General features: G+C 48.1%; 1 protein-coding gene across 1 annotated transcript in view; it reads right to left on the reverse strand.

Annotated features, from left to right (window-relative positions):
- Positions 1-27,762, reverse strand: part of LOC140406659 (ETS translocation variant 1) — a 52,811-nt gene that overhangs the window by 15,707 nt on the left and 9,342 nt on the right. Inside the window, exons 2-3 of the mRNA XM_072494663.1 lie at positions 27,186-27,355; positions 4,724-4,825 (exon numbers count right to left, since the gene is read on the reverse strand). Coding sequence (XP_072350764.1) covers positions 4,724-4,825; positions 27,186-27,355 — 272 coding nt within the window. The remainder of the gene's footprint in view (positions 1-4,723; positions 4,826-27,185; positions 27,356-27,762) is intronic.

Below are 27,762 nucleotides of genomic sequence, written 5' to 3' on the forward strand. Positions count from 1 at the left end.
AGCGGGGGGGTCCCGCCAACCGGCGCGGCCGGATTCCCGCCCCCGCCCAATCTCCGGGAGCGGAGACTTCGGCGGGGGCAGGATTCACGGCGGCCAACGGCCATTCTCCGACCCGGCGGGGGGTCGGAGAATGACGCCCAGTAATAGTAAAGTCACTGCAGAACCAGATGACCATAGACCGCTTTCCCCTTTGAGGGGGAGAGTTGACTGATGGTGATTTAACCTGAGGATCACCACACTTCAGGTCGATTGACATTAAATTGGGAATTAAGAGTGAGCATTACCCAAGATGCCAGGACAGTTTATTTAGAAAATGAGTATGCTGGAAAGAATTATTGTCTAGCGCTTTATATAAAGCCATCATTAAAGAGAGTAGTTAAGTAACAGTAAACTCGAAGTGCAAAAGTTTTCTGCTGACAGTAGTCATTAAAGTGTTATTGTCCAACATTGACACCACTCACTTCACAAGCAACAAAAAGGTAACCATTAAACTATTCTTTATTTAAAATCAACGGATGAGACTCTCCAGCCGCCCAGCCATGTATTTCACGACAGAAGGAGGTGGCGTTTGCTGGCGGCGAGATCCTCTGCTCCCGGCGCTGTCAATGGGAATTCTCATTAAAGCCACCTCACGCCACCGGGAAACCCGCGGGTGGGGTGTGCAGCCGATGGGACCAGAGAATCTCATCGTCAGCAAACAGCTGGAGAATGCTGGCCAATATTTTGCTTATTGATTGCTATGGGATCTAATTCTGTTAAACAGAAGAATGACGGGCATAGATTTTGAGTCAATACCTCATTCCCACTATTTGAAGTATCAAAAATTATTGCTCAACAATCATCTGGAGTCTAACCCGCTTAACCATACTATTATAAGTATTTCTGAGCTTTCCTATTATAGCACATATGAAAATAAGTTGAATTAATTATTACACAACATGCCTGTGGAGCGTTTGCAAGTCTCTTGTATTGACTGCACTGCAGTGCTTCTATGCATATCTGTTCAAACATAATGGACAGAATTGCCCCACTCCCACGGAGACGGTCTTGGAAACAGGATCATAGAATAGAATTTACAGTGCAGAAGCAGGCCATTCGGCCCATCGAGTCTGCACCAGCCCTTGGAAAGAGCATCCTACTTAAGCCCAAACCTCCACCCTATTTCCATAACCCAGTAACCCCACCTAACCTTTATTTTTGGACACTAAGGGGAATTTAGCATGGCCAATCCACTTAACCTGCACATCTTTAAGGGGGGCACGATGGCGCAGTGGGTTAGCAGTGCGGCCTCACGGCGCCGAAATCCCAGATTCAATCACGGCTCCGTGTGGAGTTTGCACATTCTCACCGTGTTTGCGTGGGTTTCACTCCTACAACCCAAAAATGTGCAAGCTAGGTAGATTGGCCACGCTAAATTATCCCTTAATTGGAGAAAATGAATTGAGTACTCTAAATTTATTTTTTTTAAAAAATCTTTGGATTGTGGGAGGAAACCGGAGCACCCGGAGGAAGCCCACGTAGACACAGGGAAAACGTGCAGACTCCACACAGTCAGTGACCCAAGCCGTGAATCGAACCGGGGACCCTGGAGCTGTGAAGCGACCGTGCTAACCACTGTGCTACCGTGCCGCCCGGCTACCAATGAGGGATGTGAACTAGGAGACAGCGAGGCCAGGCTGGCTCCCAGGTGCATTCCCGCCACCAGGAAACCTTTCAAGGGATGGCTAGGAATATAAATCGGTTGGTAATTCTATGGATGCAGGAAGCAAATTAAACTGGCTAAGGTCCCAATAAGAGTGATTCTGCAGCCTTGCTGGCATTTGGCTTCATCGTGTGCGGAGGCGACCAGATTAACTAGAGGCAGGCTAAATGCAGCAGGTTGAGACATAGGAGCCAGCGGCTCCATATCCTCCTGACAGGCTGAAGGCAGGAAAGTCCACACTTGCAGCCCAAAAGATTTCCCCGCAGGGGAATTCCCTCTAATCTGAAGGGTTTACCAGTTTCGGCCTGCAGGTAGGTTTGGACTGTCAAATTTAGTCTTAAAATCAATCACTTTAATACTGCATTCACTGTAATAAGCAACACTGTCAAGGAAGCCACTTTAACATGGTTCCTGCAGCCATTCAACATGCTGGACTTCGTATTCTGAATTAACGAGGTATTGATTTTGTGTTCAAAGCCAGTCATGAAACAGGTGATTATAAAGTAATGAAACATGATTAAGTTATAATTAGTGAGCTGAAGTAACTAATAACTATAATCGAAAGACTGGATTTTGTTTCAAATACTCGATAAACTTGAATGTTTCTAGAAAATGCAGTTAGCAGAAACTGTTCAAAGAAACCTTCCTAACTTTTGATAAGATACAGCATACCATACCCTGGCTCAAGAATAAAGCTCATTGTTCACAATCTGATTAAGATTAGTAAGGAAGCAATTGCCTTCCATGGGTTTATTTTTTAACTGAGCTGTTATTGATCAAATATGTAATTAAAGTCCAATTAATGTAACCTATCAACAGCTGGATTGGCTAACAGAATAAGCTAACAGATGACCAACCTAACATGACATGATGGTTACTGAAAAGGGTAAAAACGGGACCTTGTAAGGTTTGTTACTGGCCAAGAATTGAAAACTCGTCAGTATTAATTACCACAAGTGAATTATTATTATTAAAATTGAAGATCAGAGACCTGAGGATGGAAGTGACCAACACTTCAAACAGATATGTGCAACTAGCTGAAGTTGTCCAAGTCATTGTCCAAAAGTTTGATAAGTATATCTTTTCAGTAACATTTTCTGAAATTGCTATCCAAATACCTAACATTAATTAGGTAAGTCACGCACAAACAAAAGTAAATTAAAGTGAGCTAATTCAAATCTGATTTACAAGCAGACTTAGAATTAAGAGCAATAGAAACATTACAATTTTACAGCTTGTGATTTTTGATTTTCATCCATGCCTCTGGGAGCATCTCCATGTTGAGGCACCGTCTTGCTCCCCAACCTGCCTCAGCAGCACCCACCTCTCCCTTTGGGGCTGTCGAGGCTTCAGAGCTGCTGGCCGTGCGCCTGATCCTGCAGCGTCGAGAGTAAGCTCGCAGACAGCTGATTTTGAAGCCACCTCCCGGAACAGTGTCGTGGATCTCATTACTAGCAAGTGTGCTTCCCATTGGTTCCTGACGTAGAGGTCCTGAAGCAGCAAAATCCTGCCCTTTTGCTATCTCTTGCAAGTTTATTCTCATACTTCCTTTTGGTGGCTTTTCCATCTGACTTGTCACTTGTTCTTTGTGTCTATTCCATTCGTCAGGATCTGTGCTGTGCAATTTTGTATGTTTGCTTTTTTTGTTGTATGTTGTTTATTACCTCGTTAAATGTCCATGGTTGTCGATTTTTGTCAAGAAAAGCTTTTGTCCTTTTGGGGCATAAACTGATTCTGTGTCACATTGAGTTATTTTCTGACACCTCCAGCTAATCTTCTGTGGGTTGACGCATTAACAGATTTGCCTAGTTTAACGTGGACAATCTGTGTCTCTTCTCACTGAAGTTAGCCTTATCCAAACCTAGACTCTCAGCAGCAATTTTACATTTCTCCCTTTCAGACACTGCTTTGAATTCGATCATATTAATCACTATTAGAGTAACAGTCATGCTGCGTTACACTGTGAACAAAATCTGCCTCATATGTCACTACTAAATCTAAGTACAGCACTGATGATTATTTGCACAGGAGATGGTTCAGTGTTTTAAAAGCCTCAGCTTACATCTTATTTGATAAATTACAGACAGACACTTGCCTTCAAATTATCACACTTAAAATAGTTTTCCAACAATACTCTATTTTATAAAATCAGAAATATTTATTCTCGATGGAGTGACGGTTCAGACAGTACTGTTTTAATAAGCATCCTTTTTACTTCTCTATACAGATCAATTTTAATAGATATAAAAGGTGTGCAAGGATAGTCTGTTTTTGACATGTAACTTTATCTGCCAGAGGCACCCATCAGCAGGTGACAAATTTTAAATGAAACCTAAAAGCTGGTTCTGTTGGTTATCAACTAGCAGTCATCGCGTTTACGCTGTGTTAAGGTGCAAAAGCAACTTTGCTAATTTTCATTGAGGCAGGCACCCTAGGAAGGGCTGAAAATGGCAAGCTTGCTCACCTAAAATGTGCAAACGCACCAACCCTGGAACTTTGGAAGGGGCAAAGAGCACAACGGGTGTTGGCAGGTTATTTGTGAGGAGATCACTGTTGACTCTTCATCTGATTTCCAAAATGCACATTTGCAGCAGAAATAACCAAATAAAATATCAGGAAAGGAAAATTTGACCAATTTCCTTCTGGTACATCAGCTATCTCAGCAATCATCTAATAGAAAAAAACACTGGACTCCTCTGTTCTGTATGAGGCAGCTACCAACTAGCTAAACTATCGGTGAATCCAGAATGAATAAAGAAGCAATCCGTGCTCAGGTGAAGCATTTTTAGAGCCAGTTACCAGAGGTGTAAGTCCTGAAGGTTGAAACAATGCAAAGGTAGAGCTTTCTTGCTCCAAGAAAAGCAATGTTATTCAATTTTATGGCACTGAAATAAGTTGGGAAGCAAGGATTTTTTCCTCTCTCTTCAGTGAGCATACCGTATACCTGTAGTTGTTATTTGGATGTTATTCAGCTAGTATTTCAAGAGATTAGCAGTAAGGTGACTCATGCTTGTTGCTTACTTTTTGCATGATGCCCTTCTCGTAGTAATAGCGCAGTGAACGGCTCAGCTTGTCGTAGTTCATAGCAGGACGATTTTTCTGGATTCCCCACCGTCGTGCTACCTGATTCAGAAAACATTTGCATTAATGTATAATTAAGCTGCACACATTTCAACAATCGCTCCATGAAATATAAAAGTATCAATATTTTGGGCCAATGTCCTCGTGTCATGTGATACAAAATCCATTTTCCAATGAACCTGAGGCTCCAGCACAAAATTGATCACATCCTTGCATTAACCTAGTAAATTCTTCAAGACAGATTAGAAGATGTGTGAAATGTAATCACTGGTGCAGTATGAAATACCCACATCAGGAATTCAACCACTTTGTTGGAATAGTGTTAACCCTAAACTGAATCTAACCCTCTCTATAGTGTGCTTGGTGCTATTATTAGAGGCAAAAAGGAAAATAGCATGACTGTCTGCACTGTCACACTCAATTCAAAGAACATGGGTGGAATTTTCCGAACAAAAATGGCAAAAGAGTCAGACTCTGGCTGAAAACCGACGTGTTTCTCTCCAGAAACACAGCCAGGTTTTCTGACCAGGGGTTGGATTCTCCAGTCGCCGACACTGAAATCGTGTTCGACGATTGGCCGAAGAATCCGTTCCTGATCAAATTGGGGGCGGGTCCACTTTCACGATGCTCCACCCACCAGGTACATGGTACATACTTGTGTGACTCGGCCAACATTTCTACCTCATACGCTGCAGGAAAGGATGTCCCGAAGCGTGGTACATTGGCGAGACCATGTAGACGCTGCGACAACGGATGAACGGACATCGCGCGACAATCGCCAGGCAGGAATGTTCCCTTCCAGTTCGGGAACACTTCAGCGGTCAAGGGCATTCAGCCTCTGATCTTCGGGTAAGCATTCTCCAAGGCAGCCTTCAGGACGCGTGACAACGCAGAATCGCCGAGCAGAACTTATAGCCAAGTTCCGCACACATGAGTACGGCCTCAACCGGGACCTTGGATTCATGTTGCATTACATTCACCACCCACCATCTGGCCTGGGCTTGCAAAATCCTACCAACTGTCCTGGCTTGAGATAATTCACACCTCTTTAACCGGTGATTATCCCTCTCTCCCTTCTTTGAACTGTATTTCATCAAATTATATCCATTTTTAAATAAGGAGGCCGAAACACAAGGGGTGGGATCTACCAGTCACGTTATACTCGAAAAGCAGAGCAGCGCAACGCGACTGGGAGAAGCCGGGAGATCCCACTTCCCGGATCTACCTGGCTCGCCATGCCTCGTGAGATCAAATGCGATCTCCCGGTTGCAATGTGAATCTCACCCACTTGTGGACGGAATCACTTTCTGGCAAATCTGCATATTACAGTGAGACTATTGCGAGATCTAACAAAGGGATGGGGTCTAACTCCCTCGCCTTGGAGACCCTGGGTGAGCGCCGTTCAGTACTCTCCACAAATGGGGACCAAACAGAGCAGCACTCATGGCGGTCTTCCAGGAGATTGGAGGCCCCTAGGTGCATGGGGTGGCATGCACCGAGAGGCCTCCTGTGTGCCATCTTGGAACTGCCAGGGTGCTGTGGCACTGCCATTTGGCAGGAGCACTGCCAGGGTGCCAGGTTGGGACTGTCAAAGTGCCAAGGTACCATTTTTCTGTGTGGCGGTGATTGGGCCGGGGTGTGCCTTGCACGGGTGTGGGAGAGAGCGGGAGGGCTCTGGACCCCCAATAGTGAGTTGGTGCTTGGAATGGATTGGGGGTCACGTCGGGGATGCAAAAGATCTGAATGCCACTTTTGAATGACATCCCAGTCTCTTGTTACACAGAGGAGTTCCGGCGAGCACAGTGCAGAAAACAGGGCTCAGTGCAGCCTCGTCGGGGAGTTCCCCCAATCTACTAGGATGGGTGTAGATTGCAGGGTGTATCTCGGTGCTCCAAGTGCCGGGAAACACCCGGCTAATCTCGGGCGCAATGGGACTCTGTCCCCATTCGGGTAGATCACGCCCTAGGTGTTGCCTCACCATTGTCCTGTACAACTGTGGCACAACATCCCTATTTTTATGTTCCATTCTCCTTGCACTAAACAGCAACATTCTATTTGCTTTCTCGAGCTTTTGAAACTCAACCAAGCATTCATAACAGGCTCAGCTATATTAACAAGTCTTGTGACATCTAAACAGCAGTCTATTGAAACTGAAAAACCAGATGGTCTGTTTTTCCCCTCCTGTCAATTAAAGCAGTCCAGGAGAAGTTTAATTTTTATCCCCTTCAAAAAGAAAAACCCTTCAGATTTCCTTTAAAGGAGCTCTTGGCATTCAAAACACAGATATCAAGCAGTCTTTCCTACGGTTTTGTCACAAAGACAAAGTATTCTGATGCATCTCAAAACTTACATAATATTGATCAATGTAATGGGCCTTTGTTGGGAAAGGCCCTAAAATCAACTACTGCAGTCATAGCACTTCTAACTCATAATACATCTAACTATTGAAGTTTAAAGAACAGTTTTGTTTTGTATTTCAGTATCAGTCAATGAAAGAGCAAGCTGTTTTTATTTGGTTCCTTACCTGGGACTACAGATCTCGTACAGTTTACAATTACTCTGAACGACGAGTCCTAACAAAATGGGCCTGACTCAGTGAAAATAGCTGGGTTTCTAAATGATTCCCACAATGGAATCGGCAAGGGTGCAATTGCTGATTTTTTTTTTTTTATTCATTCAAGCAATGTAGGCTTCACTGGCTAGGCCGGCATTTATTGCACATCCCTCATTGCCCTTGAGATGGTAGTGAAGTGAAGTGAAATGAAATGAAAATTGCTTACTGTCACAAGTAGGCTTCAAATGAAGTTACTGTGAAAAGCCCCGAGTCGCCACATTCCAGCGCCTGTTCGGGGAGGCTGTTACGGGAATTGAACCGTGCTGCTGGCCTGCTTTAAAAGCCAGCTATTTAGCCCAGTGTGCTAAACCAGCCCCATTGTGAGCTGCGTTATTGAACCACTGAAGTCCATGTGGTATAGGTACACCCATAATGCTGTTATGGAGGGAAGTTCAGGATTTTGACCCGTGATTGCAGGCTTGCTACCCACACCCTTACCCCGGGGCTATAAAAATCCCACATGATGAGAATGTTGGTCGGGGTCCATAGACGCATGAAAATCCAGCCTCTACTTTTGATCTCCCCCACAAGTAGAAACATCTCAACGCTTAGGAAACATCTTTGCTGTGGCTAATCTATGTGTTGCAAGCAGACTGAAAACCAACTCACAAGTGGTAAAGTCGAGTGCAAGCTTTGGTCATTGCCACAAGTGATTATATCCCACAATCTCTCATTTCTTATTTAAGTAATTAATCCCAAATCTGTCCACTCTTTAATAAATCCTGTATACAAATGTTAAATTAAAACAACAACTATTTTGTTTTCGTTCATTGTATATGGACATTACTGACAAAATCAGCAGTTACTTTCTATTCTGAATTACTCTCTAGTAGGTAGACCATCTTGAACCATGACAAATTGTTGTTAAATAGACAATTCCAGGATTGTGTCCCAGCGGTGAAGGTAAGACGTGGGGCTGGATTCTCCGATCCCTGACGGCGAAATTGAGTTCGGCGACGGGCAGAGAATTCCCGATGATGCTGAAATCAGGGGTAGCGCCACTTTTGCGATGCTCCGCCCCCTGAAAAGCGGTGTACTCTAGGAGTACGCTGCAGGCCGTAACCACGCCCTCCTTATGTTGGCCGAGGCTCGCCCAGCGATGCTCCGTCCCCGACCGGCCGAGTTTCCGACGGCGTGGGTTGCGTGTGGTCTCACCCGTCGCGACCTCAGCGTGGCGGCAGCGGACTCAGTGCAGCGCCGCCACAGTTGGGGAGGGCCGATCCGCGGGTAGGGAGGTCATTATTCGGGGTAGGGGGCACTGTGGTGGGGCGGACCGCGGGCTGCGTTCCCCATGAAGCACGGTGCGGCCGCTGCAGGCCGCCAGCGTGCGTATGTGCGGCCACGGACCCGGCATTTCTCTGGGGCGTATCGGCAGCTCGAGCTGGGTGCTCTACACTGCCTGGCTGCTAGCCCCCAGCAACACGGGGAATCGGTGGCCGTTTTGCGCCAGTTTTCCTGGCGGAAAACACCACCGTTTTCACGCTGGCGTGGGGACCTAAGTCTCCAAATCGGAGAATCCAGCCCGTGGACCTCCAAGTCAGGACGATGTGATAGTTGGAAGGGATCTTGCAGGTGGTTTAATTCCCATGTGTGTCCTGCCCTTGTCCTTCAATGCGATAGAGGTTCTGTGTTTGGAAGGTGTTGCCAAAAGAATCTTTGTGAGTTGCCGCAATGCATCTTGTAGATGATACACTGCTGCAACTGTGCAGGGAGTGAATATTTAAGGTGCTGGATGGGGTGCCAATCAAGCAAACGTCTTTGTCCGAGATGTCATCTAGCTTCTTGCCTGTAGCATTCATTCAGGGAAATGAGGAATATTTCATCACACTCCTGAATTGTTGCCTTGTAAATGGTAAAAAGGCTTTGGCCTGTCAAGAATTCCCAGTCTCTGAACTGCTCTTGTAGCCGCAGCATTAATATGGGTGGTCCATTTGAGTTTCTGGTCAACAGTGACCCCCAAGATGTTGATAGTGTGGGATTCAGCAACAGTAACACCATTGAGGTGTCAAAAGGTTAGATTCTGTCTTCTTGGACTGTCTTATGGCATGAACGTTACTTGCTATTTATAAAACCAATCTTTAATCCTGTCCAAGTCTGACTGCATGTGAGCATAGACTGCTAATTATTTAATAAGTTACAAATGGATCCCAACATTGTGCAATCATTCGAGAATATCCCCACTTCTGATTTTATGATAAAGAGGTCATTGATAAAACAGCTGAAGATTGGTTGGGCCTATGACTCTACCCTGAAATACCCCTGCAATGATATCTGGGGGCTGAGATGTTTGGCCTCCAACAATCATCTTCCTTTGTGCGAGCAATTGGCTCCAGCTAGTGGAGAACTTTCCCCTGATATTCTGTGATTGCAATTTTGCTCGGGCTCCTTGATGTCACACTCAGTCAAATGCTGTCTTGATGTCAAGGGCTGGTTTAGCACACTGGGCTAAATCGCTGGCTTTGAAAGCAGACTAAGGCAGGCCAGCAGCACGGTTCAATTCCCGTACCAGCCTCACCGAACAGGTGCCGGAATGTGGCGACTAGGGGCTTTTCACAGTAACTTCATTTGAAGCCTACTTGTGACAATAAGCGATTTTCATTTCATTCACTCTCACCCCACTTCACATCTAGAATTCATACTTCAACCAATGCTGTAATGGCGGAACCCAAACTGAGCATCGATGAACACATTGTTGAATAAGTGCTGTTTGATAAAATGGTCATCAATTTGCTGCTGAATGTGATGGGGCGGTGATTGGCCAGATTAGATTTTTCCTGCTTTTTGTGGACAGGTCATATCTGGACAATTTTCTACATTAAGATGGAGCAGTCCAAAGATGTGCACGTTGGGTGGATTGACCATGCTAAATTGCTCCTTAGTGTTCAAAAGGTTAGGTGAGTTTGGAGGGCATAGGGCAGGGGCATGTGCCTAGGTAGGGTGCTCTTTCAGAGGGTGGGTGCAGACTCAATGGGCCGAATGGCCTCCTTCTGCACTGTAGGAATGCTATGATTTTAGTTGAGGGTTACCAAAATCGTTCCGGGGATGTAAGATTTGAAGAAGCTGGGTTTGCAATCCTTGGAGCAAAGGAGATTGAGTAGAGATTTGATAGAGGTAATAATAATCTTTATTATTGTCACAAGTAGGCTTGCATTAACACTGCAATGAAGTTACTGTGAAAATCCCCTAGTCGCCACACTCCGCCACTTGTTTGGGTACACAGAGGGAAAATTCAGAATGTCCAAATTACCTATCAGCACGTTACAAGACTTGTGGGAGGAAACTGGAGCACCCAGAGTAAACCCACGCAGACACAGGGAGAACATGCAGACTCCGCATTGACAGTGACCCAAGCCGGGAATCGAACCTGGGATCCTGGCGCTGTGAAGCAACAGTGATAACCACTGTGCAACCATGCTGCCCATGTATAAGATTTTAACACTTCAGACAAACAAAAGTTGCACACACTAGCTGATGGTACAAGGTCTAGAGGACAGATTTAAGGTTTTGAGCAAGAGATGCGGGGGAAGTGAGGAAGAACGTTTTTATGCAGTGAGTGAGAATGACCTGGAATACTCTGCCTACACGTGGGTTGAAGTGGAGATGTCCAATGATTTAAAAAATAAATTTAACGGGCTCTTGAGAACAATTTTTTCGAACCACGTGGATCAAGTGGGGGGAACGAGACTGACTGGGCTCATCTATAGACTCAATGGACTGAATGGCTTTTTTCTGTTCCATCAAAACCAGAATGATTTTAGATGTCAGTGTTGTACATGTATTTGAACAGCTTGGCTATAAGTGCGTCTATCTTCAATACAGGTCTTCAGTGTTAAAGTTGGAGTATGGTCGGGACCCAAAGCCTTTGCTGTATTCAATGCGCTCACCCATTTCTTGATATCATGTGGAGTGAATTGAATTGGCCGAAGATTGGCATCTGTTATGGTAGGAGCCTCAGGAGCCCGAGATGGATCATACACTCATCCACTCCATATTCTGGCTGAGGATGATTTTAAACACTTTGGCCTTGTCTTTTGCCCTCATTTCGTGGGCTCCACCATTATTGAAGATTGGGGCTGTTCACGGAGCATTCTCCTCATGTCAGATGTATAATTGTTCATTGTCATTCACAATTAGATATGGCAGGATTAGAGCTTTAATCTGATCCATGGAATCATAGAATCCCTACAGGGCAGAAAGAGGCCATTCGGACCATCGAGTCTGCACCGATCCTCTGAAAGAGCACCCTACCTAGGCCCACTTTCCCATCTATCGCCATAACTCCACTTGTCGGACACTAATTTTAACAAGGCCAATCCAACTAACCTGCACATCTTTGGACTGTGGGAGGAAACCGGAGCACCCGGAGGAAATCCCCGCAGACATGGGGAGAACGTGCTGACTCCACACAGTCAGCCATTGGTTTTGGAACCACTGAGTGCTATTTACATAATTTAAAAAGAAATTTAGAGCATCCAATTATTTCTTTTTCCAATTAAGGGGCAATTTAGCGTGGCCAATCCATCTGGCCTGCACACCTTTGGGTTATGGGGATGAAACCCATGCAGACATGGGTAGAATGTGCAAACGCCACATGGACAGTGACCTGGGGCCAGGATTGAACCCGGGTCCTCAGCGCTGTGAGGCAGCAGTGCTAACCACTGCACCACCGTGCCATCCCAGTGCTATTTATATCATGCTGCTGCCACTGTTTGTATGCATTTAGTCTTATGTAGTAGCATCACCAGGTTGGTACTTTATCTTAAGGTATGCCTGGTGCTGCTCCTGGAATGCTTTCTTGCACTCCTCATTGAAATTTGGTTCATCCCCTGGCTGGGTGATAATGGTAAAGTGAAGGATTGCTAGGACATGTGGTGACAAGATTGTGGTGAATTCGCCGATCCACCAGCCGCGTATTTCTTGGCGGCGGGATTCTCTGTTCCCGCTGCTGTCAATGGGATTTCCCATTGAAGCCACACATGCCGACCGAAAACCCATGGTGGTGGTGCACTCCCCACCGGACCAAAGAATCCCGTCGCTCGGAGAATTCATGGAAATTATGCACTTCCATTCAGTTCCAATCAACTTGCCAAAAATCAATGACTTTGTTTTGAAGCAAATGTTTAAGCCCTTCATGCAATATGGCGATACATATACATTACTATGTACTGTTAAAAGTAAAACTGTGTAGCATATTACAGGCTACATAATTCTTATTCTTATTCCAAATCCATCCATGGCCTTACCCCTCTCAATCTCAGAAATCTCCTCCAGCCCCACAATCCTCCTGGGTACCTTAATTTTAATCGCTCCAACGTCACTAGCTGGGCCTTCAGTTGCCTTGCCCGAGACTCTGGAAATCCCACCCTAAAGGTCTCTGATTCACTATCTTTCCTTCCTCAAGGTACTTTTTAAAATCTACTGCTTTGACCAAGAATTTTTGTCATTTGCCCTAATATCTCCTTTTCTTGCTCAGTGTAATATTTTGTTTTGTAATATCCCTGTGAAGCACCTTGGGCCATTTTATTAAGTGAATGGCGGTATATAAATACAAGTTGTCGATTGTTTTTGTTGCATAACCTACTGCACAAACTGCCTTGTGGTTTCTTGCCCCAAGTTTGAATGCACAGGATAGAATTCAGAATGTTTGTCCTGTTTGCCCCAGACTGAAATGTTAATACTTTTCATCAAGGACTACACTGCATCCTATTTTAAAGCCTCTCCAGCCAATAATGTACAATATAACAAAGGTGTAGCATCTTTATTATTAGTTTTAAACTTGCATTCCCTCCCCTACCATCCCTTCAACAAGCATCAAGAAAACAATAAATGATCATTTAAAAGTAGTGATCAAAAAGATTACTTTAGGGGCAGCACGGTGGCACAGTGGTTGGCACTGCTGCCTTATGGCGCCGAGGTCCCAGGTTCGATCCCGGCTCTGTCCGTGTGGAGTTTGCACGTTCTCCCCGTGTCTGTGCGGGTTTTGACCCCACAACACAAACATGTGCAGGGTAGGTGGATTGGCCACGCTAAATTGTCCCTTAATTGGAAAAAATGAATTGGGACTCTTAATTTATTTTTATATACTTTGAGGTATATGTCGAACACATTGGATTGGCTGTGGTTACATGCAGCGCCCGATTTTCAGTTTCATTGCTTTTCAATGGAATTAAGTATCAGCCGTTGCATACAACAGGCCCTGCTGCCAATTTTGTACCACCACCCGAGATGAATTTCTTCCCCTTTATATTTGTCAGTTGAATTGAAAGCAGTAATGCAATACTAGCTTTGACAAAGGGTCATCTGGACTTGAAACGTTAGCTCTTTTCTCTCCCTACAGATGCTGCCAGACCTGCTGAGATTTTCCAGCATTTTCTCTTTTGATTTTACTGCAATAGTATTGTTACATTAATGTTCAAAAGCAATCCATGATTCACTTTTGCATATTAGGGACGAATAGCTGCTAGACTGAATCACCTCCTTGAATGTCGCTCCAGTCATTGACAAAAGCCATTATCTTCTCACTGTTGTTAACTGCCAATGTTTTTGCTTGGAAGAAAAACAAGGTGACAGAGCAGCGGGAATCGCTGCAGCTGGTATCAGTGCCATTTCAAACTCAACCAGAGGAGGAGGGAGTAACACGTCTCCAGGCTAGTCTGGACATGTTTCATTTTCTGCTTACCTCACAGTTTTCAGCAGCCTCCCAACTCAGTTCAAAAAAACAATTTATGCTGTAAAGGCATTTGGTGCGGAGCAAATGTTTTTCATGGGATACAAACTCACGAGGCGAGGTTTCTGCCAATACCGGGGGGAGGGACAGCATATAGAATAAATTGTCCAACTACACAGTTAGACTGAATATACTGGAAAGGTGTAGAAAATATTTCTTGTAATTTATTGAAAATTCAGTGGAATTAATGCTAAGAAGTGAACATAATTGGCGGGATTCTCCGCTCCCAGGACTAAGTGCCCACGCCGTGTTCCACGACGGCGCGAACAGGGCCCGGGCACGACCTATTCTGGCCCTCACGCAGTTCACGCCGCTCCAGCCTATCCGGCGCCGCGCCAACCCGTGCATGCGCAGTTGGGGCAGCTCATTCCTGTGCATGCGCAGTTGGGGCAGATCATTCCTGCGCATGCGCAGTTGGGGCAGATCATTCCTGCGCATGCGCAGTTGGGGCAGATCATTCCTGCGCATGCGCAGTTGGGCCGCGCCATCCTGCGTATGCGCGGGGAACCTATTACGCGCGCTGGTCACTCACCAACATGGCGCCGGGGTTCTGGGGCCGGCTGCGGAAGGAGGTAGGCCCGGGGGCGGGAGGGGGGGGGGGAGAAGAGAGGCCAGCCCGCATTTCTGTGGCCCCGATCGCGGGCCAGACCCCATCGGAGGCCCCCTCCCCCCCAGAGGCCGCCCCCCCCCCCCCCCCCCAGCATTCCCGCACAGTTCCCGCCGGCAGCGACCAGGGGTGAACGGCACCAGCGGGACTGTCTTTTTTTCCGCTGGCCGCTTGGCCCATTCGGGCCGGAGAATTGCCGCTTGCCGTTTGCAGCGATTCTCCGAGTGGCCCGCCGCGATTCCCACGGCGCTGGTTTCGGGGGGTTGGGAGAATTGCGTGCGGGTGTTGGGGCGGCGTGGCGCGACTCGCGGGGCGAGATTCTCCGACCCCCCGCTGGGTAGGAGGATCGCCGGGGGCTGGCGTGAATCCCGCCCCTGCCGGTTGCCAAATTCTCCGGCACCGGATATTCGGCGGGGGCGGGAATCGGATGGGCCGAAGTCCCGCCGCTAAAATGCCTGTCCCGCTGGCGTAGATTAAACCACCTACCTTACCGGCGGGGCAAGGCGTCGCGGGCAGGCTCCGGGGTCCTGGGGGCGGCGCAGGGCGATCTGGCCCTGGGGGTTGCCCCCACGGTGGCCTGGCCCGCGATCGGGGCCCACCGATCTGCGGGCGGGCCTGTGCCGTGGGGGCACTCTTTTCCTTCCGCCTTCGCCACGGTCTCCACCATGGTGGAGGCGGAAGAGACTCCCTCCACTGCGCATGAATGCCGTCAGCGGCTGCTAACGCTCCCGCGCATGAGCCGCCTGGAGATGTCATTTCCGCACCAGCTGGCGGGGCATCAAAGGCCTTTTCCGCCAGCTGGCGGGGCAGAAATTCGGCCGGCGTCGGCCTAGCCCCTTAAGGTTGGGGCTCGGCCCCCAAAGATGCGGAGCATTCCGCACCTTTGGGGCGGCGCAATGCCCGACTGATTTGCGCCGTTTTGGGCGCCAGTCGGCGGACATCGCGCCGTTTCCGGAGAATTTCGCCCGCGCAGTGCCCCGGCGATTCTCCCACCCGGCGTGGGGGGGGTGAGAATACCGCCCAACGTGTGCGTCAACATTTTATTTATGAGAACAAATACACAATTCTCCCAAATGGAGCTAATATGGAGACATTTTCAAAAATCAAGCATTATTATATAAAAAAATGAAGCTATTTTCTGCTCCAGTTTTGCTCTAACATTAAAAGGTACTTTATTGAACAATCTTCTTTGGCATCAACCTTTTGTCAGGTTCCACCTTTATTCCACAAATGTTCTGTTTCAGTTTGAAAGCTTTCCTTTCCTTTCTGTTTTGCTGAGTATCTGAAGACCTTTCTGTTGTATTTGGACAACAGTGTGAGCTATTGAACTAAGTGAACTCCTTCCCACCTATCACAGTCCACAGCCCCTTGCGACATCACAGTATACATATATCTCCTAACACTTTTAAAGCAACTCATTTAATTTGACAAAGTCAATGGAAAGAAAAAAAAATGGGAGTGAGGTAAAACTGATTGGCAATTGGTCGTCATCCATTTTATAGATTTAATAGATTGTGGTTGTAATGGAGAAGCTTCAAAAAAATTAGACTACTTAATTTGAAATGCTGAGCCTGAAATCATATACCAGGGCAAGGATTCTCCGTGCCGCGATTGCGCTTGGCGCGGGGCCGGAGAATGGGCGTCAGAACCGCGATCGGGTCCGACGCCGCTCCTGCAATTCTCCAGTCGCTGCCAGTGCACACGGTCAATGCGACGCCGGTCAAGAGCCATTGAAAGAGGCCCCTGCGACGATTCTCCGCTGGCAACTGGCCGAGTTCCCGCCAGCGTGGTTCACTCATGGTTCCACCCGGCGGGAACTCGCAGTGGCGACTGTGGACTCAGTCCTGGTTGGGGGGGGCCCGTCACCGGGTAGGGAGGCAGCCTCCAGGACAGCCAAGCTCGCGATCGGGGGCCACCGACTGGCGGGCGCGCGCAATTGCAGGGGGGGGAGGGGGGCTATATTGTCGGGGTCGGTCCGTGGTGTCGGTCGGCCAAGTCCCGCGGGGCCGCCGCATACATGCGTGGAACCCTGGTCCGAAGTGCAGGCGCAGACTCCAGCCCCGTATCGGTGGCCGGAGCTGCGAGGAGCTGCAAAACGGAGAATCACTCTGGACTTTCTCCAGGAAAGTCCAGAGTGATTCGCACCCGCGTTTTTTTCTCGCGGGCGTGGGGACATAGCCCAATTATCAGAGAATTCCGCCCCAGATCTCAGTGTGAACGTGGTAAGACTGAAGCATGATGATCATAATTAGAATTTGCTATTGTTATTCTTTTGTCACATCTTCAGTTTGTGATCTGTAATGGGCATGAGGTATACTACCCTTCAACATGATGACTTATCATATCGTTTGGAGACAAAAAACAAAAAGGGTGAGTCCACATATTGCGGCACTAGCAATGAATGCATTAGTGTTTCGGTAACTAATGTGTCTGCTATTTTAAAGAATGTGAACCCCCTTTTAGAAGTATGGAAAAATAAATGTACTGTTCTTTTATCAGTCACTGATATGATCGAATGCAGTATCAACTGCCACAGAAATGGTGCATACGTCTTTAATTAACAATCAACTAGTGGACTTCCGGGTGCGGTGATGACCAGCTGAGTCGCACGTTTCGGCAGCTCCCTGTGAAACGGACTTTTGGGCTCTTGATAGGAGCCCCAACGGCAATTTTAACGGCTGAAAACACCGTGCGGTAAACCAGAAGGGTGTTCCCCCTGGACACGGATGGAAAAAGGAGAGGAAAGTGGCCGGATTGCAGCGGATCCTTTGGAACAACGGCAAGGAAGGCAAGCAGAAACCAAGATGGCGTCGGAAGGTGGCAGTTTCATATGGGGCCCTGAACAACAAGAGTTTTTGAAACGCTGCGTGGAGGAGATAAAAAAGGAAATGAAGAAAGAGTTGTTGGCCCCGATATTACAGGCGATTGAAGGGCTGAAAGAGGAACAAAAGACCCAGGAGCAGGAGCTTCGGGTCGTGAAGGCGAAAGCAGCAGAGAATGAAAACGATATACAGGGCCTGGTGGTGAAGTCGGAGATACAGGAGGCACACCAGAAACGATCTGTGGAGAGGTTGGAGGCACTGGAAAATAACGCAAGGAGGAACAACTTGAGGATTCTTGGCCTTCCTGAAGGTGTGGAGGGGGCGGACGTCGGGGCATATGTGAGCACGATGCTGCACTCGTTAATGGGAGTGGAGGCCCCGACGGGTCCGTTGGAGGTGGAGGGAGCATACCGAGTTATGGTGCGAGGATCGAGAGCAGGAGAAGCTCCCAGAGCCATAGTGGTGAGATTTCTCCGTTTTAAGGATAGAGAAATGGTCCTTAGATGGGCGAAGAAAACTCGGTGTAGTAAATGGGAGAACGCGGTGATCCGCGTCTATCAAGATTGGAGTGCGGAGGTGGCGAGAAGGAGGGCGAGCTTTAATCGGGCCAAAGCGGTACTTCACAAAAAAAAGATAAAGTTTGGAATGCTGCAACCGGCAAGACTGTGGGTCACATATCAAGGGAGGCACCACTACTTTGAGACGGCGGATGAAGCGTGGACTTTTATTGTAGAAGAAAAATTGGAATGATTGGACTACGAAAATGAACGTTTGGACAAAGTGGTGGGACGAGTGGGGGGGGGGGGGGGGCGAAGAGGGATTGTATGATTAATCCTGCGGTATGGTAACTTTTCTTTCTCCCACAGGTGGTGATGGGGGGAGGTGGGGAGGGAGAGGAGATGGGGCGTTGGCCATGGGAGGCGGGGCCGAGGGAGAGGCGCGGGCTTGGTTCCCGCGCTATGATAATTATGGCGGGAATAGAGAAGCAGGAAGGAGGGGGCGCCGCACGGGGCGAGCCGTGATCACGGGGGGAAGCCGAGGTCAGCCAGAGTTTGCTGACTTCTGGGAGCAACATGGGGGGAGTAATTACGCTAGCGGGGGGTCTAGCGGGGGGGGGGGAGGGGGGAATTACTGGGTTGCTGCTGCTGGGGAAAGGGGGGAGTGGGTACGGGAAAGGATGGGCGGGGGGGCACCGTCTGGGAGAAATACAGCTGCGTGGGAACTGGGCGAGAAGCTGGAAAAAGATGATGGCTAACCGGCAAGGGGGGGGGGGGTGGGAAGCCCCCCAACTCGGCTGATCACGTGGAACGTGAGCGGGCTTAACGGGCCGATAAAGAGGGCACGAGTACTCGCACACCTTAAGAAACTTAAAGCAGATGTGGTCATGTTACAGGAAACGCACCTGGAACTGATAGATCAGGTTAGGCTGCGTAAAGGATGGGTAGGGCAGGTGTTCCATTCGGGGCTGGATGCGAAAAACAGGGGGGTGGCTATATTAGTGGGGAAGCGGGTAATGTTCGAGGCAAAGACTATAGTGGCGGATAACGGGGGCAGATACGTGATGGTGAGTGGCAAATTACAGGCAGAGATGGTGGTGTTGGTAAACGTGTATGCCCCGAATTGGGACGATGCCAATTTTATGAGGCGAATGCTAGGACGCATCCCAGACCTAGAGACCGGAAAGCTGATAATGGGGGGAGACTTTAACACGGTGTTGGAACCAAGGCTGGATAGGTCGAAGTCCAGGACTGGTAGGAGGCCGGCAGCAGCCAAGGTGCTTAAGGATTTTATGGAGCAGATGGGAGGGGTGGACCCGTGGAGATTCAGTAGACCTAGGAGTAAGGAGTTCTCGTTTTTCTCCTATGTCCACAAAGTCTATTCACGCATAGACTTTTTTGTGTTGGGTAGGGCATTGATCCCGAGGGTGAGGGGAACGGAATATACGGCTATAGCCATTTCGGATCATGCCCCACACTGGGTAGACTTGGAGATAGGGGAGGAAACAAGAGGGCGTCCACCCTGGAGAATGGACATGGGACTAATGGCGGATGAGGGGGTGTGCTTAAGGGTGAGGGGATGCATTGAAAAGTACTTGGAACTCAATGACAATGGGGAGGTTCAGGTGGGAGTGGTCTGGGAGGCGTTGAAGGCGGTGGTTAGGGGGGAGCTGATATCAATAAGGACACATAAAGGGAAGCAGGAGAGTAAGGAATGGGAGCGGTTGTTGCAAGAACTTTTGAGGGTGGACAGACAGTATGCGGAAGCACCGGAGGAGGGACTGTATAGGGAAAGGCAAAGGCTGCATGTGGAATTTGACTTGCTGACCACAGGCACTGCAGAGGCACAATGGAGGAAGGCGCAGGGTGTACAGTATGAATATGGAGAGAAGGCGAGCAGATTGCTGGCACACCAATTGAGGAAAAGGGGAGCAGCGAGGGAAATAGGGGGGGTGAGAGACGAAGATGGAGAGACGGAGCGGGGAGCGGAGAGAGTGAATGAAGTGTTTAAGACATTTTATAAAAAATTGTATGAAGCTCAACCCCCGGATGGGAGGGAGAGAATGATGGAGTTTTTGGATCGGCTGGAAATTCCCAAGGTGGAAGAGCAGGAAAGGATGGGATTGGGAGCACAGATCACGGTAGAAGAAGTGGTAAAAGGAATTAGGAACATGCAGACGGGAAAGGCCCCGGGACCGGACGGATTCCCAGTTGAATTTTACAGAAAATATTTGGACTTGCTCGCCCCGCTACTGACGAGGACCTTTAACGAGGCAAAGGAAAGGGGACAACTGCCCCCGACTATGTCAGAAGCAACGATATCGCTTCTTTTAAAGAAGGAAAAGGATCCGCTACAATGCGGGTCCTACAGACCAATCTCCCTCCTCAATGTAGATGCCAAGGTCTTGGCCAAGGTAATGGCAATGAGAATAGAGGAATGTGTCCCGGGGGTGGTTCATGAGGACCAAACTGGGTTTGTGAAGGGGAGACAGCTGAACACGAATATACGGAGGTTGTTAGGGGTAATGATGATGGCCCCACCAGAGGGTGAAACGGAGATAGTAGTGGCGATGGATGCCGAGAAAGCATTTGATAGAGTGGAGTGGGATTATCTGTGGGAGGTGTTGAGGAGATTTGGGTTCGGAGAGGGGTATGTTAGATGGGTGCAGCTGTTGTATAGGGCCCCAGTGGCGAGTGTGGTCACGAATGGACGGGGATCGGCATATTTTCGGCTCCATAGACGGACAAGGCAGGGATGTCCTCTGTCCCCATTACTGTTTGCACTGGCGATTGAGCCCCTGGCGATAGCGCTGAGAGGTTCCAAGGGATGGAGGGGAATACTTAGGGGAGGAGAAGAACACCGGGTATCTTTATATGCGGATGATCTGCTACTATGTGTGGCGGATCCAGCGGAGGGGATGCCAGAAATAATGCGGATACTTGGGGAGTTTGGGGATTTTTCAGGGTATAAATTGAACATGGGGAAGAGTGAGCTGTTTGTGGTGCATCCAGGGGAGCAGAGTAGAGAAATAGAAGACCTACCGTTGAGGAAGGTAACAAGAGACTTTCGTTACCTGGGGATCCAGATAGCTAAGAATTGGGGCACATTGCACAGGCTAAATTTGACGCGGTTGGTGGAACAGATGGAGGAAGATTTCAAGAGATGGGATATGGTAGCATTGTCAATGGCAGGGAGGGTGCAGGCGGTTAAGATGGTGGTCCTCCCGAGATTCCTCTTTGTGTTTCAGTGTCTCCCGGTGGTGATCACGAAGGCTTTTTTCAAAAGGATAGAAAAGAGTATCATGGGTTTTGTTTGGGCCGGGAAGACTCCGAGAGTGAGGAAGGGATTCTTACAGCGTAGTAGGGATAGGGGGGGGCTGGCACTACCGAGCCTAAGTGAGTATTATTGGGCCGCTAATATTTCAATGGTGAGTAAGTGGATGGGAGAGGAGGAAGGAGCGGCGTGGAAGAGATTAGAGAGGGCGTCCTGTAGGGGGACCAGCCTGCAGGCTATGGTGACAGCCCCATTGCCGTTCTCACCAAGGAACTATACCACGAGTCCGGTGGTGGTAGCTACACTGAAGATTTGGGGACAGTGGAGACGACATAGGGGAAAGACCGGAGCACTGGGGGGGTCCCCGATAAGAAACAACCATAGGTTTGCCCCGGGGGGAATGGATGGGGGATATGGAATGTGGCAAAGAGCAGGTATAACGCAATTGAAAGATCTATTTGTGGATGGGAAGTTTGCGAGTCTGGGAGCGCTGACCGAGAAATATGGGTTGCCCCAAGGGAATGCATTCAGGTACATGCAATTGAGGGCTTTTGCGAGGCAACAGGTGAGGGAATTCCCGCAGCTCCCGACACAAGAGGTGCAGGACAGAGTCATCTCAAAGAAATGGGTGGGGGACGGTAAGGTGTCGGATATATATAGGGAAATGAGAGACGAAGGGGAGACTATGATGGACGAACTAAAAGGGAAATGGGAAGAAGAGCTAGGGGAGGAGATTGAGGAGGGGATGTGGGCAGATGCCCTAAACAGGGTAAACTCGTCGTCCTCGTGCGCCAGGCTAAGCCTGATTCAGTTTAAGGTATTACACAGGGCACATATGACTGGAACACGGCTCAGTAAATTTTTTGGGGTGGAGGATAGGTGTGCGAGGTGCTCGAGAAGCCCAGCGAATCATACCCATATGTTTTGGTCATGCCCGGCACTACAGGGGTTTTGGATGGGGGTGACAAAGGTGCTTTCGAAAGTAGTAGGAGTCCGGGTTGAACCAAGCTGGGGGTTGGCTATATTTGGGGTTGCACAAGAGCCGGGAGTGCAGGAGGCGAAAGAGGCCGATGTTTTGGCCTTTGCGTCCCTAGTAGCCCGGCGCAGAATATTGCTAATGTGGAAAGAAGCCAAGCCCCCGGGGGTGGAGACCTGGATAAATGATATGGCGGGGTTCATAAAGTTAGAGCGGATTAAGTTCGTCCTAAGGGGGTCGGCTCAAGGGTTTACTAGGCGGTGGCAACCGTTTGTCGAATATCTTGCGGAAAGATAGATAGGGGAGAACAAAGAAGGCAGCAGCAGCGGCCCAGGACTTGGGGGGGGGGGAGGGATGGGGGGGGGATTGGGGGGGGGGGGTGTGGCCTGAGACAAGGCAGTTGCCAATTAGGGCTAGTTTTTATTTTTTGTTATTTAATATTTATTTATTTGTTGTTGTTTTTGTTTAAATTTAAAAAGGTCATTATTATCTGTATTGTTACAATGTTGTGTAAAGGATGCACAATGTACTGTGTTGGTTGACCAAAAATTTTCAATAAAATATTATTTAAAAAAAAAAACAATCAACTAGTGACTTGATGTCAACAAACCACTATCAATTGATTCACCTTGTACTCTCCTCCACCTAATGATTACACTAAACTTTGCCCATTTATCAAGATAAGTCAATTTAAAATTCAAAGATCTTTGGGATAAAAAATACACATGTTCCGAAGTTAAAAGGCTCAAACCTACACCTGTAGTTCTATTCACACTCAATTACCTCAAAAATAATGGGGAAGAGGTCCTCGCTGCCGTAGTTGAGATGAGTCAAACCTTTTTGCCTGTGACTTGGTGTAACTATAGGAAATGGCCATGTCTATTCAATTTAAAATCTCTTGATACTTTTCAAGTCACTCATTCAATTTGACAAAGTCAATGGCAAGAAACAAAATGAGAGAGAAGTAACACAGGTTGACATTTGGTCACCATCCATTTTATACTACTGCATAACGACTGCGGGCTGAATTCTCCGCTGACGGAATGCTCCATTTTGCCGGTAGCCAGGGGGTTTCCCGATGGCGTGGGGCTGCCCCACAATGGGAAACCCCATTGACCGGCCGGCGTAACGGAGCATCCCGCCGGCGGGGTTAAATAGAAATCTGGTGCGGCGGGGCGAGGAATCCAGCCCAGAATTTACCTGTAACTTAAATGGATACATTTTGCAGTGTGTGGTGTTTAGTGGCAGAGTTAACTGAAACCTAAACGCCCGAATCAGCTCAGAGTCACTGCTTCTTTTATGCAATGCAGTAGCTTGAACTGATTGGGTTTTCCAAATTTGTATTTGGGACATAAGGGCCAGGATTCTCCCCTACCCGGCGGGGTGGGGGGTCCCAGCGGGATGGAGTGGCGTGAACAACTCCGGCATCGGGCCGCCCCAAAGTTGCGGATTTCTCCACACCTTTAGGGGCCAAGCACTCACCGTGAGGGGCTAGGCCCGGGCCGGAGTGGTTTCCGCTCCACCGACTGGCGTGGAAGGCCTTTGGCGCCACGCCAGCCGGGGCCGAAAGGACTTCGCCGGGCGGCGGAACTCTGCGCATGCGTGGGGTGTCAGTGGCCGCTGACATCATCCCCGCGCATGCACAGGGGGGGGGGGTGGTCTCATCGCGGAGGATGTGGCTTAGGCGGAGGGAAAAGGGTGCCCCCACGGCACAGGCCCACCTGCGGATCGGTGGGCCCCGATCGCGGGCCAGGTCGCCCCCCCCCCCTTCCCAAGGACCCCGGAGCCCACCTGCGCTGCCAGTCCCGCCGGGAAGGTAGGTGGTTTGATTCACGCCGGCGGGACTGGCATGACAGCAGTAGGACATCGGCGCGGCGTGGTTCCCGCCCCCGCCGAATATTCGGTGCCAGAGAATTCGGCGGCCAGCGGGGGCGGGATTCACGCCGCCCCCCCGGCGATTCTCCGACCCGCCGGGGGGTCGGTGAATCCCGCCCAAAGAGTCAGAGGCAGAAGCAAAAATCAAAAAAGCCACTCTAATTGTTCTTTGGAGCACAACCATCTTTTCAGCTGCTTCATCAATAAACTTCCCTCCATTATAAGGTTTGGAATGGAGCTATTTGGATGATGGATCTACAGTTCTCTGTCACTTACATATGAATATATGTATTAGGAGCAGAGTAGGCCACTTGGCCCCTCGAGCAATAAGATCATGGCTGATCTGATTGTAACCTCAACCCAACATTCTTGCCTACATCTAATAGGTGACAAATCAAGAATCTATCTAGCTCTGCCTTAAAAATATTCGAAGACTGCTTCCACCACCTTTTGAGGAAGAGTTTCAAAGACTCACGACCCTTTTGAGGGGAAAAAATCTCCTTATCTTTTCATAAATGAGCGACCCTTGTTTTTAAACAGTGACCCCTGGTTCTATATTTTTCCAGAAGAGAAACCATTCTCTCTACACCCACCCTGTCAATATCCCTCAGGATATTAAAGGTGTTGATCAAGTCGCCTCTAAGCTCCAGTGGATATAATCTGTCCTACCTTTTGTCAGAAGACAACTCATCCATCCCTGGTATTAGTCTAGTCAACCTTCTCTGAACTGCTTCCAAAGCATTTACTTATTTCCTTAAACAAGAAGACCAATCACTGTACAGAATACCCCAATGTGGTCTTACCAGTGCTGTTTACAACTGAAGCATAACCTCCCTGCTTTTGTAATAACAACTTGGGACATCCAATTGTTGGCAGGTATAATTTGTGCCAAACAAGCCAAAGGCAAGATTCAGTGAGAAAAGTCCAAACACCTACTCCTAATTTTCAGAAGCAGCACTAATGACAAGGTCTCCATCATCAATATCTTTGCAGGTCGGGGGACTGGGGGCATGGAAGTTGGTGGGGGTGATTTGGGTACAGTCTCACCATTGCTCTAGTTTAACTGGACCAACCTATTAACCACAGTGATCACAAAAGCAGGGCAGAGGTTGGGAGCTCTGCAGTGAGTGACTTGAGATCTTGACCGCTCAATGAGTCTCCACAATCTGCAAGGTCAAACCACAAGTATGATAGAATACACTTCACTCACCTGTTTGAGTGTAGGCGCACCAACACTCGGGAAATGCAACATTATCCAGGACAATGCAGTCCACTTGACTGACCATTGAGTTCGTTATCAACATCTCTCTGCCACTAGCCCACTGTGTCTACACTTTCTACAGGCTGCACTGCAGCAAATCTGATTTCTAGAACCAAGGTCAAGAGCAGCAATATCATGGGAACACCACCATCTTCAAATCACACAACTGACGAAGACATGTATCACTAATCCTTCATTGTCACTGGGTCAGTATCCTGGAATCGCGAAGTCACACCAGTGTGAGTGCACTTAAATATTGCTATGCTTTTGGTTTCAAGGAGAGGGCCAAAATCACTTGCACAGGACAACTAGGAATGGACAATAAATGTAGCCCTGACAGTTTCACGCATCTCATGACAGCAAGTTTTTGAAAAAGCTCCTTTAGGAACATAAACTAAATCTGCCACAGAAATGTTAGGGGTGTAACTTCAAAATAAATGGTTGCAATATTAACTCTCCAAATGTAACAGCGAACTGAAAATGTATATAAGATTGCAATTTTTCATTTATTTCAAGAAATACTTTGAATTATGAAATATTTTAAAGAAAGGAAGAACCAACTTGCATTTACATACTGACTTTCAAATGCCAGGATACCCTCAAGTGTTTCCCAACTAATAAGTGGAGTAATGTTATAATGTAGGAAATGCGGCAACCAATTTGCACAAAGCAAGCTCCCACAGCCAGATAATGACCTAAAAATTACATTTTACAGGCTTCACTTTTTTTCTCCTCCCCTCCCTTTTCCCAGGACCTACCTGAAGGTCATTGCCAGCAATGCAGCCAGCTCAAATTGGAGAGTCATAAACAGGTAGCTTGCTCTCTGGTAGTGATAAGATCTGCTACCACTCAATTATTTTACAGTGAAGCCCAATTTTGGATGAGTCTCAGGCCATGGGTTGTGCTGGGAGCAGACTGAGGACACGATCGAACGCTCTCGTCACGCCCAACTAAGTGACACAATGAAGCCGTTAAATCTCGCGAGTAGTCTCTCGTGAGATTTGCAATGCTTGGAAAGTTTAGCGAGATCTAACGGGATCCAGGTGAACATATTTAAATGAGCCATTAGGCTTATTTAAATATGTCTGTGCCAGATTATCCCAGCACCCAGGAACTAACGTCCTCCCGAGCGAGGCCTCAACTGGGTGTCGTTTAGCACTGGTCCACACAAACGTGGACCAGGTGTAATGGCACCTGGGAGGGGGGATTTACCAGGCCCTGGGGTGGTCAGGCTCTGGGCAGGATGGAACCCTGGCACTCCAGCCATCCGGGGTCACTTAGAGGGTCGAGAGATCCCTCTTCCTGCACTGACAAGAGTCATTCTCGGCGCTCCAGGCTCCGAGGAACACCCCACTATTCGCATCCAAAACAGAACTCTTTTTTTGCTAACTAATACTCGTCCACTGTTTTTGATGACGTTGCTTGATGGTTAATTGTTGGTGAAAGGGTACTCAAGTCCACAAGAGAGGGTAGATGGACCAATGATTTAATATCTCAGCTGAAAGTGGCACCTCTTAACAGTATTGCTCTGAAGTGCCAGCCTGCATTATGTGCTCAAGTCTCAATTCCGTCATTCAACTTTTTTGTTTGTGATTAAAAGTGCAGGGCTAATTTTCTGACTTTGACTCATGTAAACTAATTTTAACCACAATATTTAATTACCCCCTCCTTCACTCCCTTAATCCCCAACCTCCCTTTGCTGATTAGGTGTTTCTTTTTACTACAGTTGTGCTAACAGTGGAAACCCACCTCCTCTGGCTCAATGAGTTTGAACTCCATGCCACGACCCGTCCAAGCAATAAAGTGCGAGTTTGCCGGATCATCCAGCAGAGCCACTAGAAACTGCCAAAGCTGGAGAGAGCCTCTGCGCTGGTAAGTTGGTCCTTCCCGATATACGCCTGGTTCCTGTTTGATGTCACCTGTGGAAACAGAAGCCACCTCGTTGCGTTAACAATATGAACCAGGCAAAGTTTCATATTTGTTCTAGATCAGCATCGGATCTCGTTCGGGATTGAAACAGTTAAGCCTATTTCCCCTGGCTGGCCTCCTACCTTGCATGCTTCATGCACTTAAAACTCATTTAAAACTCGAAAATCCATGTTCTAACTCACACCAATAATGGTTCAGCCATCACTCCTGTCCATCCTGACCTTCACTGGTTCCTACTGCAACCACCCCATGATTTCAAAATCCTCGTCCTTGATTTCAAATCCGTCCGTGACCTCGCACCTCTCTATCTCTGTGGACTCTCCACTCAACAACCCAGTGTGATTTCTGCGCTCCCCCAAATCTAACCTCTTGCAATTCTGTGATGTCATTGCTTTGC

This window comes from Scyliorhinus torazame, unplaced genomic scaffold, assembly GCF_047496885.1.
Source record: "Scyliorhinus torazame isolate Kashiwa2021f unplaced genomic scaffold, sScyTor2.1 scaffold_778, whole genome shotgun sequence".
Lineage (NCBI taxonomy): Eukaryota > Metazoa > Chordata > Chondrichthyes > Carcharhiniformes > Scyliorhinidae > Scyliorhinus > Scyliorhinus torazame.